This window comes from Malus domestica, chromosome 12 (assembly GCF_042453785.1).
Source record: "Malus domestica chromosome 12, GDT2T_hap1".
Classification (NCBI taxonomy): Eukaryota; Viridiplantae; Streptophyta; class Magnoliopsida; order Rosales; family Rosaceae; genus Malus; species Malus domestica.
In genome coordinates this window covers 24,085,101-24,107,983 of record NC_091672.1, presented here as the reverse complement: position 1 = coordinate 24,107,983, position 22,883 = coordinate 24,085,101, and the positions used below count along the sequence as shown (strand labels likewise).

Here is a 22,883-nt window from a genome sequence, read left to right as displayed (position 1 = left end):
TTCAAAGTATAATTCGTGAATTAATGTTTAATTGACGATAAATAGAAAAGACTTTAATATGGAATTAACCTTCATCTTGTCCATTTATTCTAACGCTTAAAATAAACTATGGATATTAACTTAAAAACGAAAATTTTTAACTTAACACAAAAATTAAAAACCTAAAATTTCTTATTTCCCACCCTCAAACTTAAATCACACATTGTCCTCAAGGTGTGGAAAAGAAAGAACAAACTAAAAAAAAAAAAACTGGAACTAAGATAAACTAAACTATGTAAAACATGAAAATAAAAATGAAAGAAAATAACTAACAGAGAATGAATTAACAGAAAAATTAAATAAAAATTAAAAAAAAATGAAAAAGGCTTCTTTATGTCAGCCCAATTGCAGCTCATATGCATGCACACACGTGCACCATAAAACCCTAGCTGCAGTTTTGATCTCACATTGGATGCTATGCATCCATCTGCCTCGAGCCCAGAGCCGAGCCAACGGCTCTCTTCTTTGCATCAAACCTGGAGCCAAACGGCTCTTTATGTCCATTCCTTTGTTTTTTTTTTTAATTGTGGAAAAATGAAAAAGGCCATCTGCAATTCCTTGACACCCGAGCCGAACGGCTCTCCATCTCTCATTTCATTCTCTCTCGATCCTTCTCTTTCTCTGAGTTCCCTTCTCCCCCTTTCTCCATTCTCCCACACACACGCACAGAGACCCAAGGTCTCTCGATCCTTCTCCCACACACACGCACAGAGACCCAAGGTCTTTCGATCCTTCTCCCACATCGCCTTCTGCTCCTCCCTCGTCGGCGCCGTCTCTCTCCTTTCTCTCTGCACCGAGGGTCCGAGACCCACATACACACACGCACACCATCATACCTGCTTCAGATTTTGTGTGTTTCATCTCGTCTTCTATTTCATTTTGATACCTAGATCGGAGTCTAGGGTCATGTTTTACAGTCGGCCGGAGCTGTAGAAGCTCCGGCGTTCTTCTCCGAGTAGCACAGTTCCAAAAATATCGCGATAATTTCGGAAATATCGCGATATTATCGATAATATCGCGATATTTTGACGAAAACCCGTTGGATACCTATTAAAATATCGGTACCGTGAAAAACCGATAATATCGGCGATAGATATTATCGATTTTTTCTTCCTTGACATTTATTTACCTAAATTTCGATGTCTACAGACACGCTTACCTTTTTGTGGCTCTGGGATTTGCTAAATAAACAATGATGTCTATAATTCTTCCCAGCTGACCGCTTGTGCCACACAAGTTTTACTGTTTTTTTAATTGTATGCAAAGTAAATGTTGTTTCATAAATTTCTAGTTGTTATAATTTTTCCATTTATTGTTATTTGTAGCATGGCGATGAAGGTCAACTAAGCACGGCATTTTCTGCTGAAATGCAAAATCTACCAAACGTGAGGTGACAATTTGCATGTCTATGTTGGCTCCCATCTGAATAATTTTCCCACTTCAAGTAGATTCCTTTTTTGTTTTCGAGGTTGCTTATAATGACGTCAGTTCTATTGGTTGGCATTGGGAACCATGTCAGAAATGAGATTTTGTTCTCAACTTACTAGTGTTTTTGTTGTAGACACGTTTCATTTGACCTTCATCATGTATGTGGTAACTCAAACATCGTCACCTCTAAAAGTTATAATAATTATAACCGTTGGATCAAAATCTAACGGCTTGTATTAGTGGGTTAAAGAGGATCCCGAGGGTTTGCCTCGGAGAGGATCCAATTCCCCATCTACCCACCCACAAAAACCCAAAAACGATGACTTGGCTTCACACAATCCCTCCACTTGGCAGCCTCAAGACGTGTTGCCCCGTCATGCGGGCAGCCCCAAACCAAACCCCTCATCCGGGCAGCCCCGAACAAAACCTCGACAATATACGGAGTGGCGGGAACGATCAGATTGCTTACAGGTAAGTCAATTGCTTGCTTTTACTCGCTTTGGAGTATTTCGAAACGAAAATGTGTAACTTTTTTCCGTTATATTGTATAATTCTGTGGATTGAATGGCTATATTTCCAGGGAATGGTGTTTGTTTGCTGAATTAATGTGTTTGGTGCAGGAAATTATGCTCTTGTACTAACTTCGCGGACGGAAGTTGGGACTTATCTCGGCTTCCCTGTTTATCGAGTGACCTCGATGAGGTTTCTGTCCTGCAACGAGGGTATGAAGAATTAAACTGCTCAGGAGGTAAGGGTTTTGATTCTTTTGATTCGTTAGCGAATTTAAGTGTGACTTGGGATGTTTTGAATTTGTGATGTGTTTCTGCAGAAAAAGTAAATTCTTATACCTAGCACTCAGATAAAGTTTAAATTTTTGTATCCGTTAGGGTGCTGTTAAAGTACATTCCGCTGTTTTCATCGCTGTTGTGTGATTAATGTTCAAAATCTTATTATGTCAATTTATGTATCTATGCGGTAAAGTGTTGTGTTTGTTTATCTAATCATATATAATTGGTCATTTCTACCAGCTTTCAAAGAAGATGTAAGTTAGTGGAAGGATGGATGGCCAAGCCAATATGGAAGCAGGTTAGTTGGAAATTTGGAATATTGGGTTTATCGGGACCTGATTAGTTCTTAAAAGTGATTCATGTTATATACATCAGGTGCATATAAGCATGTATATTGTCCACGTGTTTAGCTTACTAGGCATCCTCAACTCTTTCCAAGTCAGAGGGTTAATAGGGAAAGAAAGGAAAACCGCCCTAAGGATTTGCCTACTTCTGTGTTTTTGTGCACTGTACTTATCTTTTGTTCTCAAGGTGAAAGTTTCAGCTCAATAAAGATGCCTTCCCAGTTCATATCCTTGAAGACATGCCATCCTTTGTGCAATATTTTGGTTGTCAAGTGATTCTCCCTTCCCCTTTATCCAAAGGATTTTTTGTCAGCACTAGAAGACGAGAAAACATGAGTATCGAGTCAACTGACACACCATATCATGTGGATGTTTATCAGTCTTTTCTCTTAATGCCATTTTAGCTCCTATCAAATTATTACTTGCACATTACGATCTATGACTAGTAATTGCTTGGTAGTTTTTAACATTATTTGTGTTTTCAGGCTGACCCTCGATTTGTTTGGAACAAAAATATTTTGGACGAACTTATCGAGTAGGTTAGACTTTCCATCCTCGAGGTCATAATTAGTTAAAAAAATTGAAGTATTTTCTCACTTGCCACCACTTAACGTATATATTTAAGGAAGAACAACATTTCCAAAAGTCGTCAGTTCTTCGTACACAAATTTTATTGCTATGCCCTTAATTTTCTCATGGCAGCTTGATGGGTTCATTATTCCTCTAATACAAGGAAATATCCTGAATTTACTGATTTCTTATGTGTATATCCCTCTCTCTCTCTCTCTCTCTCACTCTCTCTATCTCCCCCTCTCTCTAAGATTGAGATTCAGAGTTTAGGTGAGTAATATGTTATGGTGTTCCTTAACCTACATTTGAGCTTCCAGACTGCAGAGCTAAAGCTAAAGAACTTATCTGCCACACTTACGATAGTCTCAAGGAGGTGTACCCGGCGTCTAGGTACAATCTTATAGAGATGATTGATTATTGTAATCACTTTTGTGTCTGTATATGCATGTTTTGAAGGACTTAAACATGAAAGACTGTAATGTGGTCACGTAGGGACAAGAATGTGAAGAAGAGGAGCCAACCTTGATGGAGATGTTGCTAATTTTATTGAAACTGAGCAGTTGGTGGGGATTGAAGGTTTCCGGTCCTCATTATTGCAGGTAATTCTCATATGAAGGTTCAGAAAAGAAATGCGTGCTGAGGTATTATTGTATTGGAATATTTTGAGTTACTATTATGTTTCTTTGCCTAAATAGGACATTAACTTATATCATGGTGTCATTGTACACGTGATCAACTAAGTTGGCCGAGGATTAAACATCTGAGAAAAGTATATTCTGTTGAGAATGAATCCCATTTTGATGGGAGGAGGGACCTTGCATGAGCTTATAAGTAAATTGGGCTAATCCCCATATTGCCAATTGGTTTTATGATGGAACCTCAACTTTCTTCACATTTTGCGCTCCTTGTTGATGTGAGAAATATCATAATTGTAGAACTTTGTCATTCTTTTCTGAGGTTTATGGACTGCCCCTCACATAGATGAAACTTTTGTACAGTTTAGCAAGGATAGATTGGTTTTGCCAACTTTTATACATTTAGAGAACTTTTTCAATACTATACTTTCTAAATATGCAGACACTGTTTCACTATTAACCCTTAAGACTGATAGTAGATTGGAAGTTTTGTCATAACTTAATACAAGAAGATTTATTTATCTATTCCTTTTTTTCCAAATAAAAACCCTCCATAATACTTTTGATATGTTTTTCAGATTCGAGGTTCAATTCTGCTTCTTTGGGAGCAAATTGTTGACTTGAGCTATAAACCACAACTTAGGATTATTACTCATGAGAAGACGGTAATTTGTTGCCAGAGATGCAAATCCATCCCTTTTTGCTCTTTTCTGGCTTCATGGTACAGTTCTTGTTAGAGTAGTGTTCTGAATTTTCCCAATCTACTTACAGTCAAATGTTGTGGAGCGCCATATTTTTTATCTTTCCCAAAGATATTGAGAGACAATGGCAATAGACCTAACTGGTTAGGTAAATTCAACTGTGTGTATATATATATATATATATATCCTTTTTTTTTTCGAATCATATTCTGGATCCATATTACAGCAGATATGGGAAGCAGACATTTGGAGGAATAATTAAAGACGGGATGAGTTCTCTTTCAAGATATTTTTTGAATAACTTTCAGGATGGCATTCGGCAGGTAATCTGCCTCTTTCGCAAATATAGAGTATTGCTCATCTGCATGAAAGCAAGTGACTTCCATTTATTAACCTGCTTAAAATAAGTTTCAAATTTGTTCAGGATGCTATGGATCTTATCAGTGGCCGCTATACAGTTAGAAGGGATATTGCACCATCCCGGGCTGAATATTTTTCTGTAAGTACAACGAATCTTTCAAAGAAGTTGAAGTGCCTGAATTCCTTGTCTGGTTTTATATATCCCTTTGCTATCAATTATACAGATCCCGGGTAGGATCACTGTTCTAAAAATCCCCGTCTAGGGGCTAGGCCCCAGCCTGCCGCCCCGATTAATGCCTAGGCGTTTGAAAATTAAGAAAGGGCGCCTAGACCTGCTGAGGCATCCGCCTAGCACGCCTAGACCCGCCTAAAGACCCGCCTAGGTTGCAACTCACTTAGACAGAAAATAGATAACTTTCATTTTGCATTTTGTTTTTTTCCAATAAATTGTAAGAGACTTGTTGCACACTTAAATGAACACACATTATATCCTTATTTCAATGTTTTCATTATGTTTCAATACTTCATGATATATATGCATTCTGTTGTGTAGTTTATGATGAAATTATATATATTTCAAGTATAAGCAGACACTTATTTACACGAAATATGATAGATTTACTTAAATCCGCCTAGTCCGCCTAGGCGCCTAAGCGCTAGGCCCTAGCCCGCCGCCCGACTAGCACCTAGCGACTTTTAGAACCTTGGGTAGGATAATAAAGTCTTGGTTCATCTTCTCGGAACCTGAATATTTTAGTTTATGATGATTTGGGGAGTACCCTGATGATTCAATTGCATCTGTTGAAAGTAAATTTAGTAAGAAATCATGACTACTTTAGCAAATATGAGCGATATTTAATGGATATGCTTTTAGTAACGAAAGGAGAAGTAAAATTCAATTCTAGCAAACTTGATGTTTGATTGGCCAGCTTGGCATGTAATCGTCATTAGTTGCCGCGACTGAAGGTGACTTGTGCCCCTTTTAAAATGGCTTCACTGAATCTATAGTCAAGTTTTAAGAGTGAGAACAAACATTGCAGTATCTACTGGTGGCATCAGCTTTGCTAATCGGAGGGTTGACATTGACATCCGTCACACTGCAACAAGGTATTACTATTATTTGGTTTTGCCTGAAATCTTTGCACATGGAACTTTGTTCTCAGGTGCGAGTTCTATTCAATATTCACTAAGACCTGAGAAATTTTGAATCCAACTTGCAGATTGTCGAAATGCCCATACTTTCTAAATATGCAGACACTGTTTCACTATTAACCCTCAAGACTGATAGTAGATTGGAAGTTTTGTCATAACTTAATACAAGAAGATATATTTATCTATTCCTTTTTTTCCAAATAAAAACCCTCCATAATACTTTTGATATGTTTTTCAGATTCGAGGTTCAATTCCGCTTCTTTGGGAGCAAATTGTTGACTTGAGCTATAAACCACAACTTAGGATTATTTACACATGAGCAGACGGTAATTTGTTGCCAGAGATGCAAATCCATCCCCTTTTACTCTTTTCTGGCTTCATGGTACAGTTCTTGTTAGAGTAGTTTCTGAATTTTCCCAATCTACTTACAATCAAATGTTGTGGAGCGCCATTTTTTTTATCTTTCCCAAAGATATGGAGAGACAATGGCAATAGACCTAACTGATAAAGTAAGGGTTTCTTCTCTTTTACATTTTACTTTGAATTTAACAATCCTTGCACACTGGTTCACCTTTACGTTAAGCTGAAAAGTTTGCAATTTTTTTCCTTCAAATTGTGTTTGTACGGCACGCTCACCTTTTTGTGGCTCTGGGATTCGCTAAATAAGCAATGATGTCTGTAATTCTTCCCAGCTGACTGCTTGTGCTACACAAGGTTTACTGTTTTATTAATTGTATGCAAATTATATGTTGTTTCATAAATTTCCAGTTGTTATAATTTTTCCGTTCATTGTTATTGGTAGCATGGTGATGAAGGTCAACTAAGCACGGCATTTTCTGCTGAAATGCAAAATCTACCAAACGTGAGGTGACAATATGCATACTTATGTATGCAACTATGTTGTCTCCCAACTGAATCATTTACCCACTTCAAGTAGATTTGTTTTTCGTTTTTGAGGTTGCTTGTAATAAAGTCAGTTCTATTGGTTGGCATTGGGAACAATGTCAGAAATGAGATTTTGTTCTCAACTTACTGCTTGTGTTTTTGTAGCAGATACGTTTCATTTGACTTTCATCATGTATGTGGTAACTCAAACTTTGAAAACCTAAAGGTTCTATACGAGCAGATCTCAGAGCAATTTGAAAAGCAAGGGTAATGAAAACGTAATATCTGATTGAATTAAGTATGCCAAAATCCAGGTCTGCTGGCTATATGTAATACTGTTTTTAATCAAAACTGTTCCAGCTGAGCAGATACTTCCTCGTAGATGTGAAAGGCAATATACTGGAGGAGCAGAACGGGATTGTCAGATCAAACTGCATTGATTGGCTTGATAGAACAAATGTTACTCAGGTTTCTAAGAAAATTACCTAGTGTGATTGATCTTAATAATTTGTGCTAATATGATATACCATATCCAATAGCATGAGTAAACTGAGATTTGACATTAAATTGTTTACTGCTTCTTTATTTTGTAGAGTTACTTGGCCCAGAAGTCTCTAGATGCACGGTTGCAGAGGACTGGAGTGCTGGATTCTTTTGAAAGCATTTCTATTTTTGTTGAAGACTATCAAACATTTAGAGCGTGTATGGAATTCTTCATGTCATGTATCCTATCTTTAGAGGTCGCACTTGGTGCGATGGCAAGTGCCTTCGCCCATGAGCGGTAGGTCTCAGGTTCGAGACTTGGGAGCAGCCTCTCCATAAATGGGGGTAAGGCTAGCCGACATTCACCTCTCCCAGACCCTGCGTAAAGCGGGAGCCTTGTGCACTGGGTACGACCTTTATGTATCCTATCTTTCATAAATGATCAAACAATGTTTACAATAAATTGTTATACTTATTCTCAATTCTGTTGCTTTAGTGTGGGTGGAGCAAGGTGATGAGATAAGCCTCGAGTATCCTGGGACGTATGCCCTGAAGGGGGACCTGGTTAGGTAAATTCAACTGTATATTATGACTTGAATCATGGACAATATATATCCATTTTTTTCCGAATCATATTCTGAATCCATATTACCGCAGATATGGGAAGCAGACATTTGGAGGAATAATTAAAGATGGGATGAGTGCTCTTTCAAGATATTTTTTAAATAACTTCAGGATGGCATGAGTAATCTGCCTCTTTCACAAAGATAGAGTTTTGCTCACCTGCATGAAAGCAAGTGACTTCTATTTATATATAGTTGCTTAAAATAAGTTTCAAATTGTTCCACGATGCTTTGGATCTTATCAGTGGCCGCTATACAGTTAGAAGGGATATTTCACCATCCCGGGCAGAATCTTTTTCTGTAAGTATAATGAATCTTTCAAAGAAATTGAAGTGCCTGAATTCCAATTCTGCTTTTATATATCCCTTTGTTAAAATCTTGGTTCATCTTCTCATGAAAGTAAATTTAGTAAGAAATCTTGCCTACTTTAGCAAATACGAGTGATATTTAATGGATATGCTTTTAGTAACGAAACAACAACAACAACAACAACAACAACAAAGCCTTTTCCCACTAAGTGGGGTCGGCTATATGAATCCTAGAACGCCATTGCGCTCGGTTTTGTGTCATGTCCTCCGTTAGATCCAAGTACTCTAAGTCTTTTCTTAGGGTCTCTTCCAAAGTTTTCCTAGGTCTTCCTCTACCCCTTCGGCCCCGAACCTCTGTTCCGTAGTCACATCTTTGAACCGGAGCGTCAGTAGGCCTTCTTTGCACATGTCCAAACCACCGTAACCGATTTTCTCTCATCTTTCCTTCAACTTCGGCTACTCCTACTTTACCTCGGATATCCTCATTCACAATCTTCTCCTTTCTCGTGTGCCCACACATCCCACGAAACATCCCACGAAGCATCCTTATCTCCGCTACACCCATTTTGTGTACGTGTTGATGCTTCACCGCCCAACATTCTGTGCCATACAACATCGCTGGCCTTATTGCCGTCCTATAAAATTTTCCCTTGAGCTTCAGTGACCTACGACGATCACACAACACACCGGATGCACTCTTACACTTCATCCATCCAGCTTGTATTCTATGGTTGAGATCTCCATCTAATTCTCCGTTCTCTTGCAAGATAGATCCTAGGTAGCGAAAACGGTCGCTTTTTGTGATCGTCGCTAGATTGCTCCGGTCATTAGTGTGGATAAGTATATAAATGGATAGAGATAGGAAAGCAAACACCAGATGTACGTGGTTCACCCATATTGGCTACGTCCACGAAATAGAGGAGTTCTCATTAATTGTGAAGGGTTTACACAAGTACATAGGTTCAAGCTCTCTTTTAGTGAGTACAAGTGAATGATTTAGTACAAATGACATTAGGAAATATTGTGGGAGAATGATCTCGTAATCACGAAACTTCTAAGTTCCAGAGTGTGGTATCGTCTTGACTTGCCTTATCTGTCTCGTAGGTAGATGTGGCATCTTCTCTGGAAGTACTCTTCCTCCATCCAGGGGTGGTATCTTTAACTGGTGGAGATGCACAAGGTAATGTATCAATTTCACTTGAAGCTTACTTGTAGTTTCAGGCTTGGTCAAGCGCGATACAAACCATGTAGTAGGAGTCATCCAAGTTGCCGAGTTAGGGGATCTGCTGAAAGAGGTGACAGACAAGGTAAGCAATCAGAGCTCCAAGCAATCAGTCCCAGATCAGAACTTTGATTTCGAGTTCCGGCTGATTGTTCACATTCTCCCTATCTTGCAGGCAGCATGAAGGATAAAGAGAAGAAAAATGAGAAGAGATGATATGGGATACTTTTGCTTTTGAAGAAGTAACTTTCCACAGGCTTATTCTTGAACTGGGCTAGAGGGTTTTCTGGTTTCCTCCAGAGTATAAGGCCGACTGAAGAATTTGAGGGTCAAAACAAGTCCATCAAATCTATAGTACGTTCGACCCTGCTGATATGGGATACTTTTTCTTTTGACAGAGTAGTGGATGTATCGGCACGTGTGCTGTTACGCTTGTCTCCACATGCTTCCTTGTATCCTTCTCACTTGCCCTATATGTTCCTCAGGCAGATGCGGTATCTTTCCTGGAAGCATAAGATGTTAAAGATGAGTACTCGAGAGCAATGCTAGGTAAGTAATCAAGTAAGGGGTTCCAGGCAGTCAGTTCCTGACTGGAAGCTTGATTCCAAGTGCTGACTGATTGCTCTCTTTCTCCTTGTCTTGTAGGTAAGAACAAGGCCAAAGGAAAAGACAGGGAAAAAACATGATATGGGATACTCTTGCTTTTAACCCTGATGATATGAGATATTCTTGCTCTAGTATAGCTTGTTTGCAGAGGTATTATCGGGGGGAAAGAAAGCTGAATATTTCGAAAGGCTTCTTTGGGAGTGCCCTCTCAGATATGAGGAAGGGTTGAGCATTTTTGCAGGTCTGCCTGTCTGTTGGGGATGAAGGTCAACATATATAGGAGTCTCCCTAACAACAAGTAGTAATGCTATTCCTTTACCCTGCTTGGTCATAACACGGTAGTGGGAGTTGCCAGCTTCACATGTTTTAACTTTGTCAGAGCACTTTGAAAAAGTGGTCTATGGTATCTAGAAAGCTGATGTTGCGTGTAAAGATTACAGACAAGCTTTATCCAAGGAGATCCGGCTCTTGAAGTTGGGAAAGTGGTGCCTCTTCGGTTTTCGAACAAGTAATCATGTCGGAGATCTGGCTCTCGAGGTTCGAAGAACGATGCCTTTTCAATTTTTGAGAAAGCCATCCTGTTAGGGGTCTGGCTCTCGAGATTCGGAGAGCGGTGTCTCTTTGATTTTTGAGAAAGTAATCATGTTGGGAGTCTGGCTCTCGAGATTCGGAGGGCGGTGCCTCTTCGATTTTGGAGCAAGCAATCTTGTTGGGAGTGTTTTCTCGAATGTGAGAAAAGGTTGGGCATGTTTGCTAGTCTATCTTGCCACGAAGCACAGAGGTTGACACACAGGGACTTTCCAATTATCCAGCAGTGGTACTGTTCCTTTACCCTTGTGGGTAATAATATGGTAGCTAGACCTTCAAAATTTATGTGTCTAAACTTTGTTAGTGCTGTTTCTTTGCTATTCTTTTACCCTTCTTGGTTAAAGCGGTGTAGTGGGAGCTGCAAGCTTCACGTGTCTCAACTTTGTCAGAGAACTTTGGCAAAGTTATCTGTGGTACCCATGAGCTAATGTTGCGTGTGGGAAGTAGGTGATTGAACAGTAAGATTCATGTGCTTTCTACTTCACTAGAAATCTTCGACATAATGCCCATAATTTCCGCAAAGCTGACAGGTGCTGACAAGGCTGGAAAAGTAGGTGCCTCTTCGATTTCTGAGATCGGCCCTCGTGGTCTCTGAGCAGCCCAGCTTTTGAGAAAGCAAGCGTCTCTTCGATTTCTGAGATCGGCCTTCGTGGTCTTTGAGCAGCCCAACTTTTGAGAAAGCAAACGTCTCGTGGTCTCTGAGCAGCCCAGCTTTTGAGAAAGCAAACGCCTCTTCGATTTCTGAAGCTCCGTCGAGTGCAGATTTTTATAGAGGCTGGCATTAAGTTCCAAAGCACACTTGAATCTCCACCAGTAGAAGCTCCATTCTTGCGCTTCTAAGATCTTGATTTTTCCGACCTCTTCTCTCTTCAACACCTTTGAAAATGTCTGGCCCCTCCGACCGTCGTTTTGACTTGAACCTTGTTGAAGAGGCAGCCACGCCTTCTCCAGACAACATATGGCACCCATCCTTCGTCTCCCCTACTGGTCCTCTTACTGTTGGGGATTCCGTGATGAAGAATGATATGACCGCTGCGGTAGTGGCCAGGAACCTTCTCACTCCCAAAGATAACAGACTACTTTCCAAACGGTCTGATGAGTTGGCTGTTAAGGATTCTCTGGCTCTCAGTGTTCAGTGTGCAGGTTCTGTGTCTAACATGGCGCAACGCCTATTTGCTCGAACCCGCCAAGTTGAATCATTGGCGGCTGAAGTGATGAGTCTCAAACAGGAGATTAGAGGGCTCAAGCATGAGAATAAACAGTTGCACCGGCTCGCACATGACTATGCTACAAACATGAAGAGGAAGCTTGACCAGATGAAGGAATCTGATGGTCAGGTTTTACTTGATCATCAGAGATTTGTGGGTTTGTTCCAAAGGCATTTATTGCCTTCGTCTTCTGGGGCTGTACCGCGTAATGAAGCTCCAAATGATCAACCTCTGCTGCCTCCTCCTTCTAGGGTTCTGTCCAGTACTGAGGCTCCAAATGATCCCCCTCCCGTGCCTGCTCTTTCTGGGGCTCTACCGACTGCTGAGACTTCTCCTAAGCAACCTTTGTGAAGGCTCCATCTTGTTTGTTTATTTTGACTCATGTATATGTACATATTTGTGACTTATCGGGGATATCAATAAATAGTTTTCCTTCATTTCAACGTATTGTGTTGAATACACCAAAGCCTTCTTCGCTAAGTTCTCTGAATTTTCTTTTGTTGAAGCTTGTATGTTGAAGCTTTGTGAGTGGAGCATGTAGGTTGAGGTAGTATTCCCTTAATTTCCCGAGTGAGGAAAACTTCTTGGTTGGAGACTTGGAAAATCCAAGTCACTGAGTGGGATCGGCTATATGAATCTTTGAACGCCATTGTGCTCGGTCCTGTGTCATGTCATCCGTTAGATCCAAGTACTCTAAGTCTTTTCTTAGAGTCTCTTCCAAAGTTTTCCTAGGTCTTCCTCTACCCCTTCGGCCCTGAACCTCTGTCCCATAGTCGCATCTTCTAATCGGAGCGTCAGTAGGCCTTCTTTGCACATGTCCAAACCACCGTAACCGATTTTCTCTCATCTTTCCTTCAATTTCGGCTACTCCTACTTTACCCCGGATATCCTCATTCCTAATCTTATCCTTTCTTGTGTGCCCACACATCCAACGAAGCATCCTCATCTCTGCTACACCCATTTTGTGTACGTGTTGATGCTTCACCGCCCAACATTCTGTGCCATACAGCATCGCCGGCCTTATTGCCGTCCTATAAATTTTTCCCTTGAGCTTCAGTGGCATACGGCGGTTACACAACACGCCGGATGCACTCTTCCACTTCATCCATCCAGCTTGTATTCTATGGTTGAGATCTCCATCTAATTCTCCGTTCTTTTGCAAGATAGATCCTAGGTAACGAAAACGATCGCTCTTTGGTATTTCTTGATCTCCGCTCCTCACCCCTAACTCGTTTTGGCCTCCATTTGCACTGAACTTGCACTCCATATATTCTGTCTTTGATCGGCTTAGGTGAAGACCTTTAGATTCCAACACTTCTATCCAAAGGTTAAGCTTTGCATTTACCCATTCCTGAGTTTCATCTATCAACACTATATCGTCTGCGAAAAGCATACACCAAGGAATATCATCTTGAATATGTCCTGTTAACTCATCAATTACCAACGCAAAAAGGTAAGGACTTAAAGATGAGCCTTGATGTAATCCTACAGTTATGGGAAAACTTTCAGTTTGTCCTTCATGAGTTCTTACGGCAGTCTTTGCTCCTTCATACATATCCTTTATAGCTTGGATATATGCTACTCGTACTCCTTTCTTCTCTAAAATCCTCCAAAGAATGTCTCTTGGGACCCTATCATACGCTTTTTCCAAATCTATAAAGACCATGTGTAAATCCTTTTTCCAATCTCTATATCTTTCCATCAATCTTCGTAAGAGATAGATTGCCTCCATGGTTGAGCGCCCTTGCATGAACCCGAATTGGTTGTCCGAAACCCGTGTCTCTTGCCTCAATCTATGCTCAATGACTCTCTCCCAGAGCTTCATTGTATGACTCATTAGCTTAATACCCCTATAGTTCATGCAATTTTGTACGTCGCCCTTATTCTTGTAGATAGGCACCAAAGTGCTGGTTCGCCACTCATTTGGCATCTTCTTCGTTTTCAAAATCCTATTGAAAAGGTCAGTGAGCCATGTTATACATGTCCCTCCCAAAACTTTCCACACTTCGATTGGTATATCGTCTGGGCCTACTGCTTTTCTATGCTTCATCTTCTTCAAAGCTACAACCACTTATTCCTTCCGGATTCGACGATAAAAAGAGTAGTTTCTACACTCTTCTGAGTTACTCAACTCCCCTAAAGAAGCACTCCTTTCATGTCCTTCATTGAAAAGATTATGAAAATAACCTCTCCATCTATCTTTAACCGCGTTCTCTGTAGCAAGAACCTTTCCATCTTCATCCTTGATGCACCTCACTTGGTTTAGGTCCCTTGTCTTCTTTTCCCTTGCTCTAGCTAGTTTATAGATATCAAACTCTCCTTCTTTGGTATCTAGTCGCTTATACATATCGTCATAAGCCGCTAACTTAGCTTCTCTCACAGCTTTCTTCGCCTCTTGCTTCGCTTTTCTATACCTTTCACCATTTTCATCGGTTTTATCCTTGTATAAGGCTTTACAACATTCCTTCTTAGCCTTCACCTTTGTTTGTACCTCCTCATTCCACCACCAAGATTCCTTTTGGTGTGGGGCAAAGCCCTTGGACTCTCCTAACATCTCTTTTGCTACTTTTCGGATACAACTAGCCATGGAATCCCACATTTGGCTAACTTCCCCCTCTCTATCCCACACACACTGGGTGATTACTTTCTCTTTGAAAATGACTTGTTTTTCTTTTTTTAGATTCCACCATCTAGTCCTTGGGCACTTCCAAGTCTTGTTCTTTTTTCTCACTCTTTTGATATGTACATCCATCACCAACAAGCGATGTTGATTAGCCACGCTCTCTCCTGGTATAACTTTGCAATCCTTACAAGTTATACGATCCCCTTTCCTCATTAGAAGAAAATCTATTTGTGTTTTTGACGACCCACTCTTGTAGGTGATCACATGTTCTTCTCTCTTCTTAAAGAAGGTGTTGGCTAAGAAGAGATCATATGCCATTGCAAAATCCAAGATAGCTTCCCCATCCTCGTTTCTCTCCCCAAAACCATGGCCACCATGAAAACCTCCATAGTTGCCTGTCTCCCTGCCCACGTGTCCATTTAAATCCATATATTCTGTCTTTGATCGGCTTAGGCGAAGACCTTTAGATTCCAACACTTCTATCCAAAGGTTAAGCTTTGCATTTACCCATTCCTGAGTTTCATCTATCAACACTATATCGTCTGCGAAAAGCATACACCAAGGAATATCATCTTGAATATGTCCTGTTAACTCATCAATTACCAACGCAAAAAGGTAAGGACTTAAGGATGAGTTTTGATGTAATCCTACAGTTATGGGAAAGCTTTCAGTTTGTCCTTCATGAGTTCTTACGGCAGTCTTTGCTCATTCATACATATCCTTTATAGCTTGGATATATGCTACTCGTACTCCTTTCTTCTCTAAAATCCTCCAAAGAATGTCTCTAGGGACCCTATCATACGCTTTTTCCAAATCTATAAAGACCATGTGTAAATCCTTTTTCCCATCTCTATATCTTTCCATCAATCTTCGTAAGAGATAGATTGCCTCCATGGTTGAGCGCCCTGGCATGAACCCGAATTGGTTGTCCGAAACCCGTGTCTCTTGCCTCAATCTATGCTCAATGACTCTCTCCCAGAGCTTCATTGTATGACTCATTAGCTTAATACCCCTATAGTTCATGCAATTTTGTACGTCGCCCTTATTCTTGTAGATAGGCACCAAAGTGCTCGTTCGCCACTCATTTGGCATCTTCTTCGTTTTCAAAATCCTATTGAAAAGGTCAGTGAGCCATGTTATACCTGTCCCTCCCAAAACTTTCCACACTTCGATTGGTATATCGTCTGGGCCTACTGCTTTTCTATGCTTCATCTTCTTCAAAGCTACAACCACTTCTTCCTTCCGGATTCGACGATAAAAAGAGTAGTTTCTACACTCTTCTGAGTTACTCAACTCCCCTAAAGAAGCACTCCTTTCATGTCCTTCATTGAAAAGATTATGAAAATAACCTCTCCATCTATCTTTAACCGCGTTCTCTGTAGCAAGAACCTTTCCATCCTCATCCTTGATGCACCTCACTTGGTTTAGGTCCCTTGTCTTCTTTTCTCTTGCTCTAGCTAGTTTATAGATATCCAACTCTCCTTCTTTGGTATCTAGTCGCTTATACATATCGTCATAAGCCGCTAACTTAGCTTCTCTCACAGCTTTCTTCGCCTCTTGCTTCGCTTTTCTATACCTTTCACCATTTTCATCGGTTCTATCCTTGTATAAGGCTTTACAACATTCCTTCTTAGCCTTCACCTTTGTTTGTACCTCCTCATTCCACCACCAAGATTCCTTTTGGTGTGGGGTAAAGCCCTTGGACTCTCCTAACACCTCTTTTGCTACTTTTCGGATACAACTAGCCATGGAATCCCACATTTGGCTAACTTCCCCCTCTCTATCCCACACACACTGGGTGATTACTTTCTCTTTGAAAATGACTTGTTTTTCTTCTTTTAGATTCCACCATCTAGTCCTTGGGCACTTCCAAGTCTTGTTCTTTTTTCTCACTCTTTTGATATGTACATCCATCACCAACAAGCGATGTTGATTAGCCACGCTCTCTCCTGGTATAACTTTGCAATCCTTACAAGTTATACGATCCCCTTTCCTCATTAGAAGAAAATCTATTTGTGTTTTTGACGACCCACTCTTGTAGGTGATCACATGTTCTTCTCTCTTCTTAAAGAAGGTGTTGGCTAAGAAGAGATCATATGCCATTGCAAAATCCAAGATAGCTTCCCCATCCTCGTTTCTCTCCCCAAAACCATGGCCACCATGAAAACCTCCATAGTTGCCTGTCTCCCTGCCCACGTGTCCATTTAAATCTCCTCCTATAAATAACTTCTCCATCTGAGCAATTCCTTGCACCAAGTCTCCAAGGTCTTCCCAAAATTTCTCCTTCGAACTCATATCCAACCCTACTTGAGGTGCGTACGCACTAATCACATTGATAAGTTCTTGTCCTATTACAATCTTGATTGCCATGATTCTATCTCCTACCCTCTTGACATCTACAACATCTTGTGTCAAGGTCTTGTCCACGATGATGCCAACACCGTTTCTCGTTCTATTTGTGCCCGAGTACCAAAGTTTAAACCCTGAGTTTTCTAGATCCTTTGCCTTAAGACCAACCCACTTAGTTTCTTGTAGGCACATAATATTTATCCTTCTCCTCACCATAACTTCCACTACTTACATAGATTTTCCCGTTAAGGTTCCTATATTCCACGTTCCTAAACGCATTCTACTCTCCTGAACTCTACCCTTCTGTCCTAGCTTCTTCACCCTCCCCCGTCTAATGGAATCAAAGTACTTCTTTTGTGTGTCCCGTGTAAAGTTGATAGGTGCATATGCTCCCAAACAACTTTGAGTGGAGTCGTTCGAAAAGAAGTTTCTATGGCCCCCTTGCTCATTTAACACTGCATCCGGGTGCCTATGGAGATACAGCGACCCTTGCTCACTTATCACTGTGCTCGGGCCACACAGCGCGCCACTTACGGGTGACGCCCTAGCTTTAGCGCGATTTCGTTCTGAATTCATTTTCATAAGGATTCGACGTAACTGTGGAGTGCCGGCTGTCGACTACCTGACGCCCTCCCCCTCCTCCTTTACCCGGGCTTGGGACCGGCCATGTAAGATAAACTTACATAGGCGGAGTTTTTAGTAACGAAAGGAGAAGTAAAATTCAATTCTAGCAAACTTGATGTTTGATTGGCCAGCTTGGCATGTAATCGTCATTAGTTGGCCGCGAATGAAGGTAACTTGTGCCACTTTTAAAATGGCTTCACTGAATCTATAGTCAAGTTTTAAGTGTGAGAACAAACATTGCAGTATCTACCGGTGGCATCAGCTTTGCTAATCGGAGGGTTGACACTGACATCAGTCACACTTCAACAAGGTATTACTATTATTTTGGTATTGCCTGAAATCTTAGTACATGGAACTTTGTTCTCAGGTGCGAGTTCTATTCAATATTCATTAAGACCTGCGAAATTTTGAATCCTACTTGCAGCGGGTCGAAATGCCCAACAGTATATGTCTTCTGTTCTTTGTGCTGGAGTGACTGCTGGAGTAGCGGCAGCGGTTAAAGCTAACGGAAGGCAATTCTGTTCGAGACATCGCTTGTTCAGACTTGTGTAACTATTCTGAACTTGTTCATTCAAACCGTAGAGTTACTGTTGTTGCAGGCCTTGTAATTTTTTTATAGAATATTTACAAGCGATTTGTGGTTAAAATGGTAAACTTGTTTTACTATTTCCGGTTGCATTTGATAAATTACTTGGTACATTTAGCCACGAGTTCAAATGGCAGTGCAATCGGACATTGTACACTCCTTTAGAGATTGTGTGAGATCGCTAATTCAAGGGGTCATGTTGTTTACGATAGCATGGGTGTGTTTTGATAATCTTATGCAATCCAAACAAATCGAAATCGCTCTGAATTTACTCCAATTCTAACGTGATTTCAACCGGAAGAAACACTTACAATGCCCTTTTGTATTTACTGATGCCGGTTAAACTCATCTCTTTCGATCGTTGTTAACTTTGCAAACCCTGACTAGAAATAAATATATAAAAGCAGTACGAGAAAATCTGTCCTGTTGCCAGTTGTTTTCTCGAGTTGTGACAAGTGTCATACTCTAGGACAGGCCATAAAGAAGTCAAACACTGTTTGCAGAAAAAGATTGAACTCAGAGTTGGGAGTCTTCCACTAACTCCAAGTCACCGTTTTAGTGGATGTTATCATGGATAGCAAAGACCAAGAAATCAATTATCTGCTAGCAAGTATCACACTAAGGAAAAAAAAATCAATTATCTTCTCTTTTGTGCTTTTGTGCAAAATAAACTTTGGTTTTCTGGTTTTCCATTTGTCTTTGAACAATGATGGAGCGTTCGCGTACTATTCGTAATCTGGTTTTGTTGAAATTCCTGCATGGCTTCATTCTCCTCTTAGTCATGTGCATGATGAGCACATGTCCAGAATCTGCAGCATTTCCCAGCCCTACCCTGCTTGGAAACGAATCTGATCGCTTGGCTTTGCTAGACTTCAAGAAAAGAATAACTGAAGATCCCCTCAGTGTCATGAACTCGTGGAATCATTCCATCCACTTCTGCAGTTGGGTAGGCATTACATGCCACCGTGCCACCCAAAGAGTCTTGATTCTGGACCTGGAAGATAAACAATTGGTAGGCTCCATTCCACCTTCCATTGGGAATCTCACTCGTCTAATTGAAATAAGCTTGGGAATCAACGGGTTTCATGGAGAAATTCCTCAAGAATTGGGTCGACTACGTACCCTGGAAAGTCTCAACCTGTCTTTCAACTCTTTAGGCGGGAAAATTCCGACTAATATGTCCCACTGTACACAACTGAGAGTTTTCGATCTTCTTTCCAATAAGATTATTGGGTTAATTCCAAGCCAACTCAGTTCATGGTTGAGTTTGACTGTTCTACAACTTGGAAGAAATAATCTCAGTGGAACCATCCCAGGTTGGATAGGAAATTTTTCTTCTTTAAGGAGTCTTAGAATTGCGTACAACAATTTTCAAGGAAGCATACCAAATGAGCTCGGGCATATAACAACCTTGAAGATATTCGTAGTTGGGGAGAATAATTTGTCTGGTATGTTCCCTTCTTCAATTTATAATATTTCTTCCATATACAAGTTCGGTGTTGCTGAAAACCAAGTACATGGAGAGCTACCACAAAATCTCGGCATCTTGCTTCCTAATCTTGTAGAATTTTACTGTGGTATCAACAATTTCACAGGAAATATTCCTGTATCATTGTCAAATGCTTCTAGACTTCAGGTGATTGATTTTTCTAAAAATGACTTCACGGGGACAATCCCTGGAGAAAGTCTCGGAAGCTTGCAAAGCTTAATTTGGCTAAACTTTGCAGGCAATCGACTGGGAAATGGAAAACTTGGTGATATGAGTTTTCTCAATTTCTTGACTAATTGTACTAGTCTTCAATTTCTGGGTCTTAGCTTTAATCGTTTTGGGGGAGAAATCCCGAGATCTATAGCCAACCTTTCGACCCAACTACAAGTTCTTTATCTAGGGCTTAATTTGTTACATGGAAGCCTCCCAAATGGCATTGGAAATCTTATAAACCTTATCGATCTAGATATGTCTAAAAACTATTTGGCAGGTGTTGTCCCTGTAGAAATTGGAAAGCTCGAGAAGATAGGGAAACTGAAATTGTTTGATAACAAATTTTCCGGGCCAATTCCATCTTCCCTGGGTAATATGACTTCATTGATATATCTTTACATGTACAGAAACAGTTTTGAGGGAAGTATACCTCCAAGTCTTGGAAACTGCGAGAACCTGTTAGTACTTTCACTTCAGAAGAACAATCTAACGGGCAGCATACCTCAAAAGCTTATGGAGCATTCAGCCCTTTTAATTGGTTTGGACTTGTCTAAAAATTATTTGACCGGTTCACTGCCAAGTAATGTGGGTGATCTGGTGCATCTCACAGAAATAGATGTATCAAACAACAAGTTATCAGGTGAAATCCCCAGCACCATCTGCAGTTGTACTAGTTTGGAGCACTTGTCCTTGGGCAACAACAAATTTGAAGGAACAATTCCTCAGTCTCTTAAAGATTTAAAGGGCTTGGAAGAACTTGACATTTCAAGCAATAACTTATCCGGGCAGATTCCTGAATTCATAGCCAAGCTTGGAGCACTTAAGTATCTCAATCTTTCGTATAATGATTTTGAGGGTGCGTTGCTTAAAGAAGGAATTTTTTCAAATGTCAGTGGTGTCTCAATTCTTGGAAATCATAGGCTCTGTGGTGGCATCCCACAATTACATCTACCTGCATGCCCCAAAAATAAACACCATTCATCTCGAGGACTACTTTCCCCAAAAGTGGTCATCCTTATATCTTGTTCACTTGCATTCATAATTGCTCTATCATGCTTCCTTGGTGCTCATTCAATGTTGAAAAAGTCAAGAAATGGACTTGTAACTTCACGTTCTTATAAGGATTGGAAATTAGGTGTTTCCTACTCACAACTTGTTGAATCGACTAACGGTTTCTCTGTGGATAATTTGATTGGTTCGGGAAGTTTTGGTTCTGTTTATAAAGGGGTAATTCCTAGCGATGGAACGGTAGTTGCTGTTAAGGTATTAAACCTTCAACAACGAGGAGCATCCAAGAGTTTCAATGATGAATGCAAAGCTTTAAGAAGTGTCAGACACCGAAATCTTCTCAAGATTATAACTGCATGCTCGAGCATTGATAATCATGGTAGAGACTTCAAAAGTCTAGTCTTCGAGTTCATGCCAAATGGAAGTCTCGACTTGTGGTTGCATCCTAGAGATGAGGAGCAGTCTCCAAGTAAGAGATTGAATTTTATGCAAAGATTGAACATAGCCATTGATGTTGCTTCTGCATTAGATTATCTCCACAACAATTGTGAAACATCCATTGTTCATTGTGATCTAAAGCCGAGCAATGTACTTCTTGATGAAGACATGGTAGCCCATGTTGGGGACTTTGGTTTAGCAAGGTTCCTCTTGGAAGCATCAAATGATCATTCCCTCAGTCAAACAATGTCATCGCAACTAAAGGGTTCTGTAGGTTACATTCCTCCAGGTATGAGATTCCATCATTCTAATTTCTTTTTTTTTATTCTTATTAACTTATTACTAAAAACCAACTAATTAAATTCTATTTATTAAAGATATACTATTGACTCTTTTTCCTGAAAACAAGTAACATTAATCTGAAATAAGATATCAATTTTAATAGTCAATTGCACGTGACATCTTGTTGTCTATATGTATGTCACGGCAGAGTACGGCATGGGAGGCCAAGTTTCCATACTGGGAGATGTTTACAGCTACGGGATACTCTTGCTAGAAATGTTCACAGGAAAAACACCTACTGATGACATGTTCATCGAAGGTCTAAGCATTTACAAATTCGCAGCCATGGCTTTGCCCGACCATGTCATGGACGTTGTTGACCCTTCATTGCTCCTCGATCTCGAAGCTGATGGTAGTGTTAACGATGACAGATACGAAATGACTGTGCTGCCGAGACGTAACAATCGCAGAGTGGTGAAAGAAAAAAAGGTAGAGGAATGCTTGTTTGCTGTGATGCAGATAGGACTCTCCTGTTGTGTAGTATCACCAAGGGAGAGAATGCTTCTGAATATGGTTGTCGGAAAAATGAGTGCAATTAGAGACTCGTACCTCAAAGTTCAAGAAGGCTAAAGAAGGACAAAGATATGCTGTACAAGAAGGCTAAATAAGGAAAAAGATATGTTGCTTGTGGTTTTTCTTTTCTTGTTTTTCTCTACTTTTCCTACCATCGCTTTGAACCTTGCCTCTTTTATGTTAGCGGTTGTTTTAAATGGACAGAGTTTTTATTTGTATCACTTGAAGCCTTCAAATTCTTATCTGTGTAGTTCTATTTGTAATTGTCTTGGTTATGTCAATCCTGTTTAGAATCTGATAAACTTAATGCTTAAGTAGTTTGTTCCAGATGGTTGCATGTGCTACACAAGTTTTGTTGGATTTTTATTTTTTTTTTGGTAGCAAGTGGGTTATGGTTGTGACGAAGGATGAAAGATTGCTTCAAGGTACGTATAAATATGTTATCTTTCTTACTCTATTTGTCCCCACATACAATGTGAAAAAGGGATATGCAAATAAATAAGCCTTGTGGATACAATTCAGCCCAACGATACGCTTACTATTTGTCAAAGTTTTGCACACTTCTAAAACAAGCCCAAACACTCAAAGAGGTAGACAAGAATGGTCAAGATTTAATTAGAAACTAATACTGCAAATTTAGTTTTTAGGCTTTCATTATTTCAACTAATAGGAGTATAAAGATACTTCTCATTTTTTTTTCCTTCTCTTATATCGCTTACATGAATTTCTATATTGTGTCGTGTTATCTCTAAAACATT

General features: G+C 40.2%; 2 protein-coding genes across 4 annotated transcripts; both read left to right on the top strand.

Annotated features, from left to right (window-relative positions):
- Positions 1–1,808: 1,808 nt before the first annotated feature.
- Positions 1,809–18,253, top strand: LOC103414619 (phosphoinositide phosphatase SAC8-like). Of its 3 annotated transcripts, none has more exons than XM_070809431.1 (18): positions 1,809–1,938; positions 2,088–2,215; positions 2,496–3,559; positions 3,662–3,768; positions 4,383–4,469; positions 4,576–4,653; positions 4,735–4,828; positions 4,930–5,004; positions 5,906–5,972; positions 6,256–6,526; positions 6,820–6,884; positions 7,071–7,169; positions 7,271–7,370; positions 7,496–7,604; positions 7,882–7,954; positions 8,043–8,308; positions 17,780–17,846; positions 17,961–18,253. In XM_070809431.1, exons 10-16 carry the CDS (start codon positions 6,503–6,505, stop codon positions 8,128–8,130), a joined length of 558 nt encoding a protein of 185 aa, XP_070665532.1. In that variant the 5' UTR covers positions 1,809–1,938; positions 2,088–2,215; positions 2,496–3,559; positions 3,662–3,768; positions 4,383–4,469; positions 4,576–4,653; positions 4,735–4,828; positions 4,930–5,004; positions 5,906–5,972; positions 6,256–6,502; the 3' UTR covers positions 8,131–8,308; positions 17,780–17,846; positions 17,961–18,253. The 3 variants fall into 3 exon arrangements, with proteins under 3 accessions (XP_070665532.1, XP_070665534.1, XP_070665533.1); XM_070809433.1 differs by lacking the exon at positions 1,809–1,938 and having other exon boundaries at positions 1,994–2,215; positions 2,496–2,553; positions 3,487–3,559; positions 6,256–6,731; XM_070809432.1 differs by lacking the exon at positions 1,809–1,938 and adding an exon at positions 6,685–6,731 and having other exon boundaries at positions 1,994–2,215.
- A 471-nt stretch (positions 18,254–18,724) lies between these two features.
- Positions 18,725–22,344, top strand: LOC103424000 (probable LRR receptor-like serine/threonine-protein kinase At3g47570). Its single transcript, XM_029089661.2, has 2 exons — positions 18,725–21,559; positions 21,761–22,344. Exons 1-2 carry the CDS (start codon positions 18,829–18,831, stop codon positions 22,180–22,182), a joined length of 3,153 nt encoding a protein of 1,050 aa, XP_028945494.2. The 5' UTR covers positions 18,725–18,828; the 3' UTR covers positions 22,183–22,344.
- Positions 22,345–22,883: the final 539 nt, after the last annotated feature.

Coding starts and splice junctions, on each gene's coding strand:
- LOC103414619 (XM_070809431.1), top strand. CDS start 6,503: ATGGCAATAGACCTAACTGATAAA. Junction 7,371..7,495: donor ATAGAACAAATGTTACTCAG/GTTTCTAAGAAA, acceptor TTTATTTTGTAG/AGTTACTTGGCCCAGAAGTC. Junction 7,955..8,042: donor CTGAAGGGGGACCTGGTTAG/GTAAATTCAACT, acceptor ATATTACCGCAG/ATATGGGAAGCAGACATTTG.
- LOC103424000 (XM_029089661.2), top strand. CDS start 18,829: ATGATGGAGCGTTCGCGTACTATTCGTAATCTGGTTTTGTTGAAATTC. Junction 21,560..21,760: donor TGTAGGTTACATTCCTCCAG/GTATGAGATTCC, acceptor ATGTCACGGCAG/AGTACGGCATGGGAGGCCAA.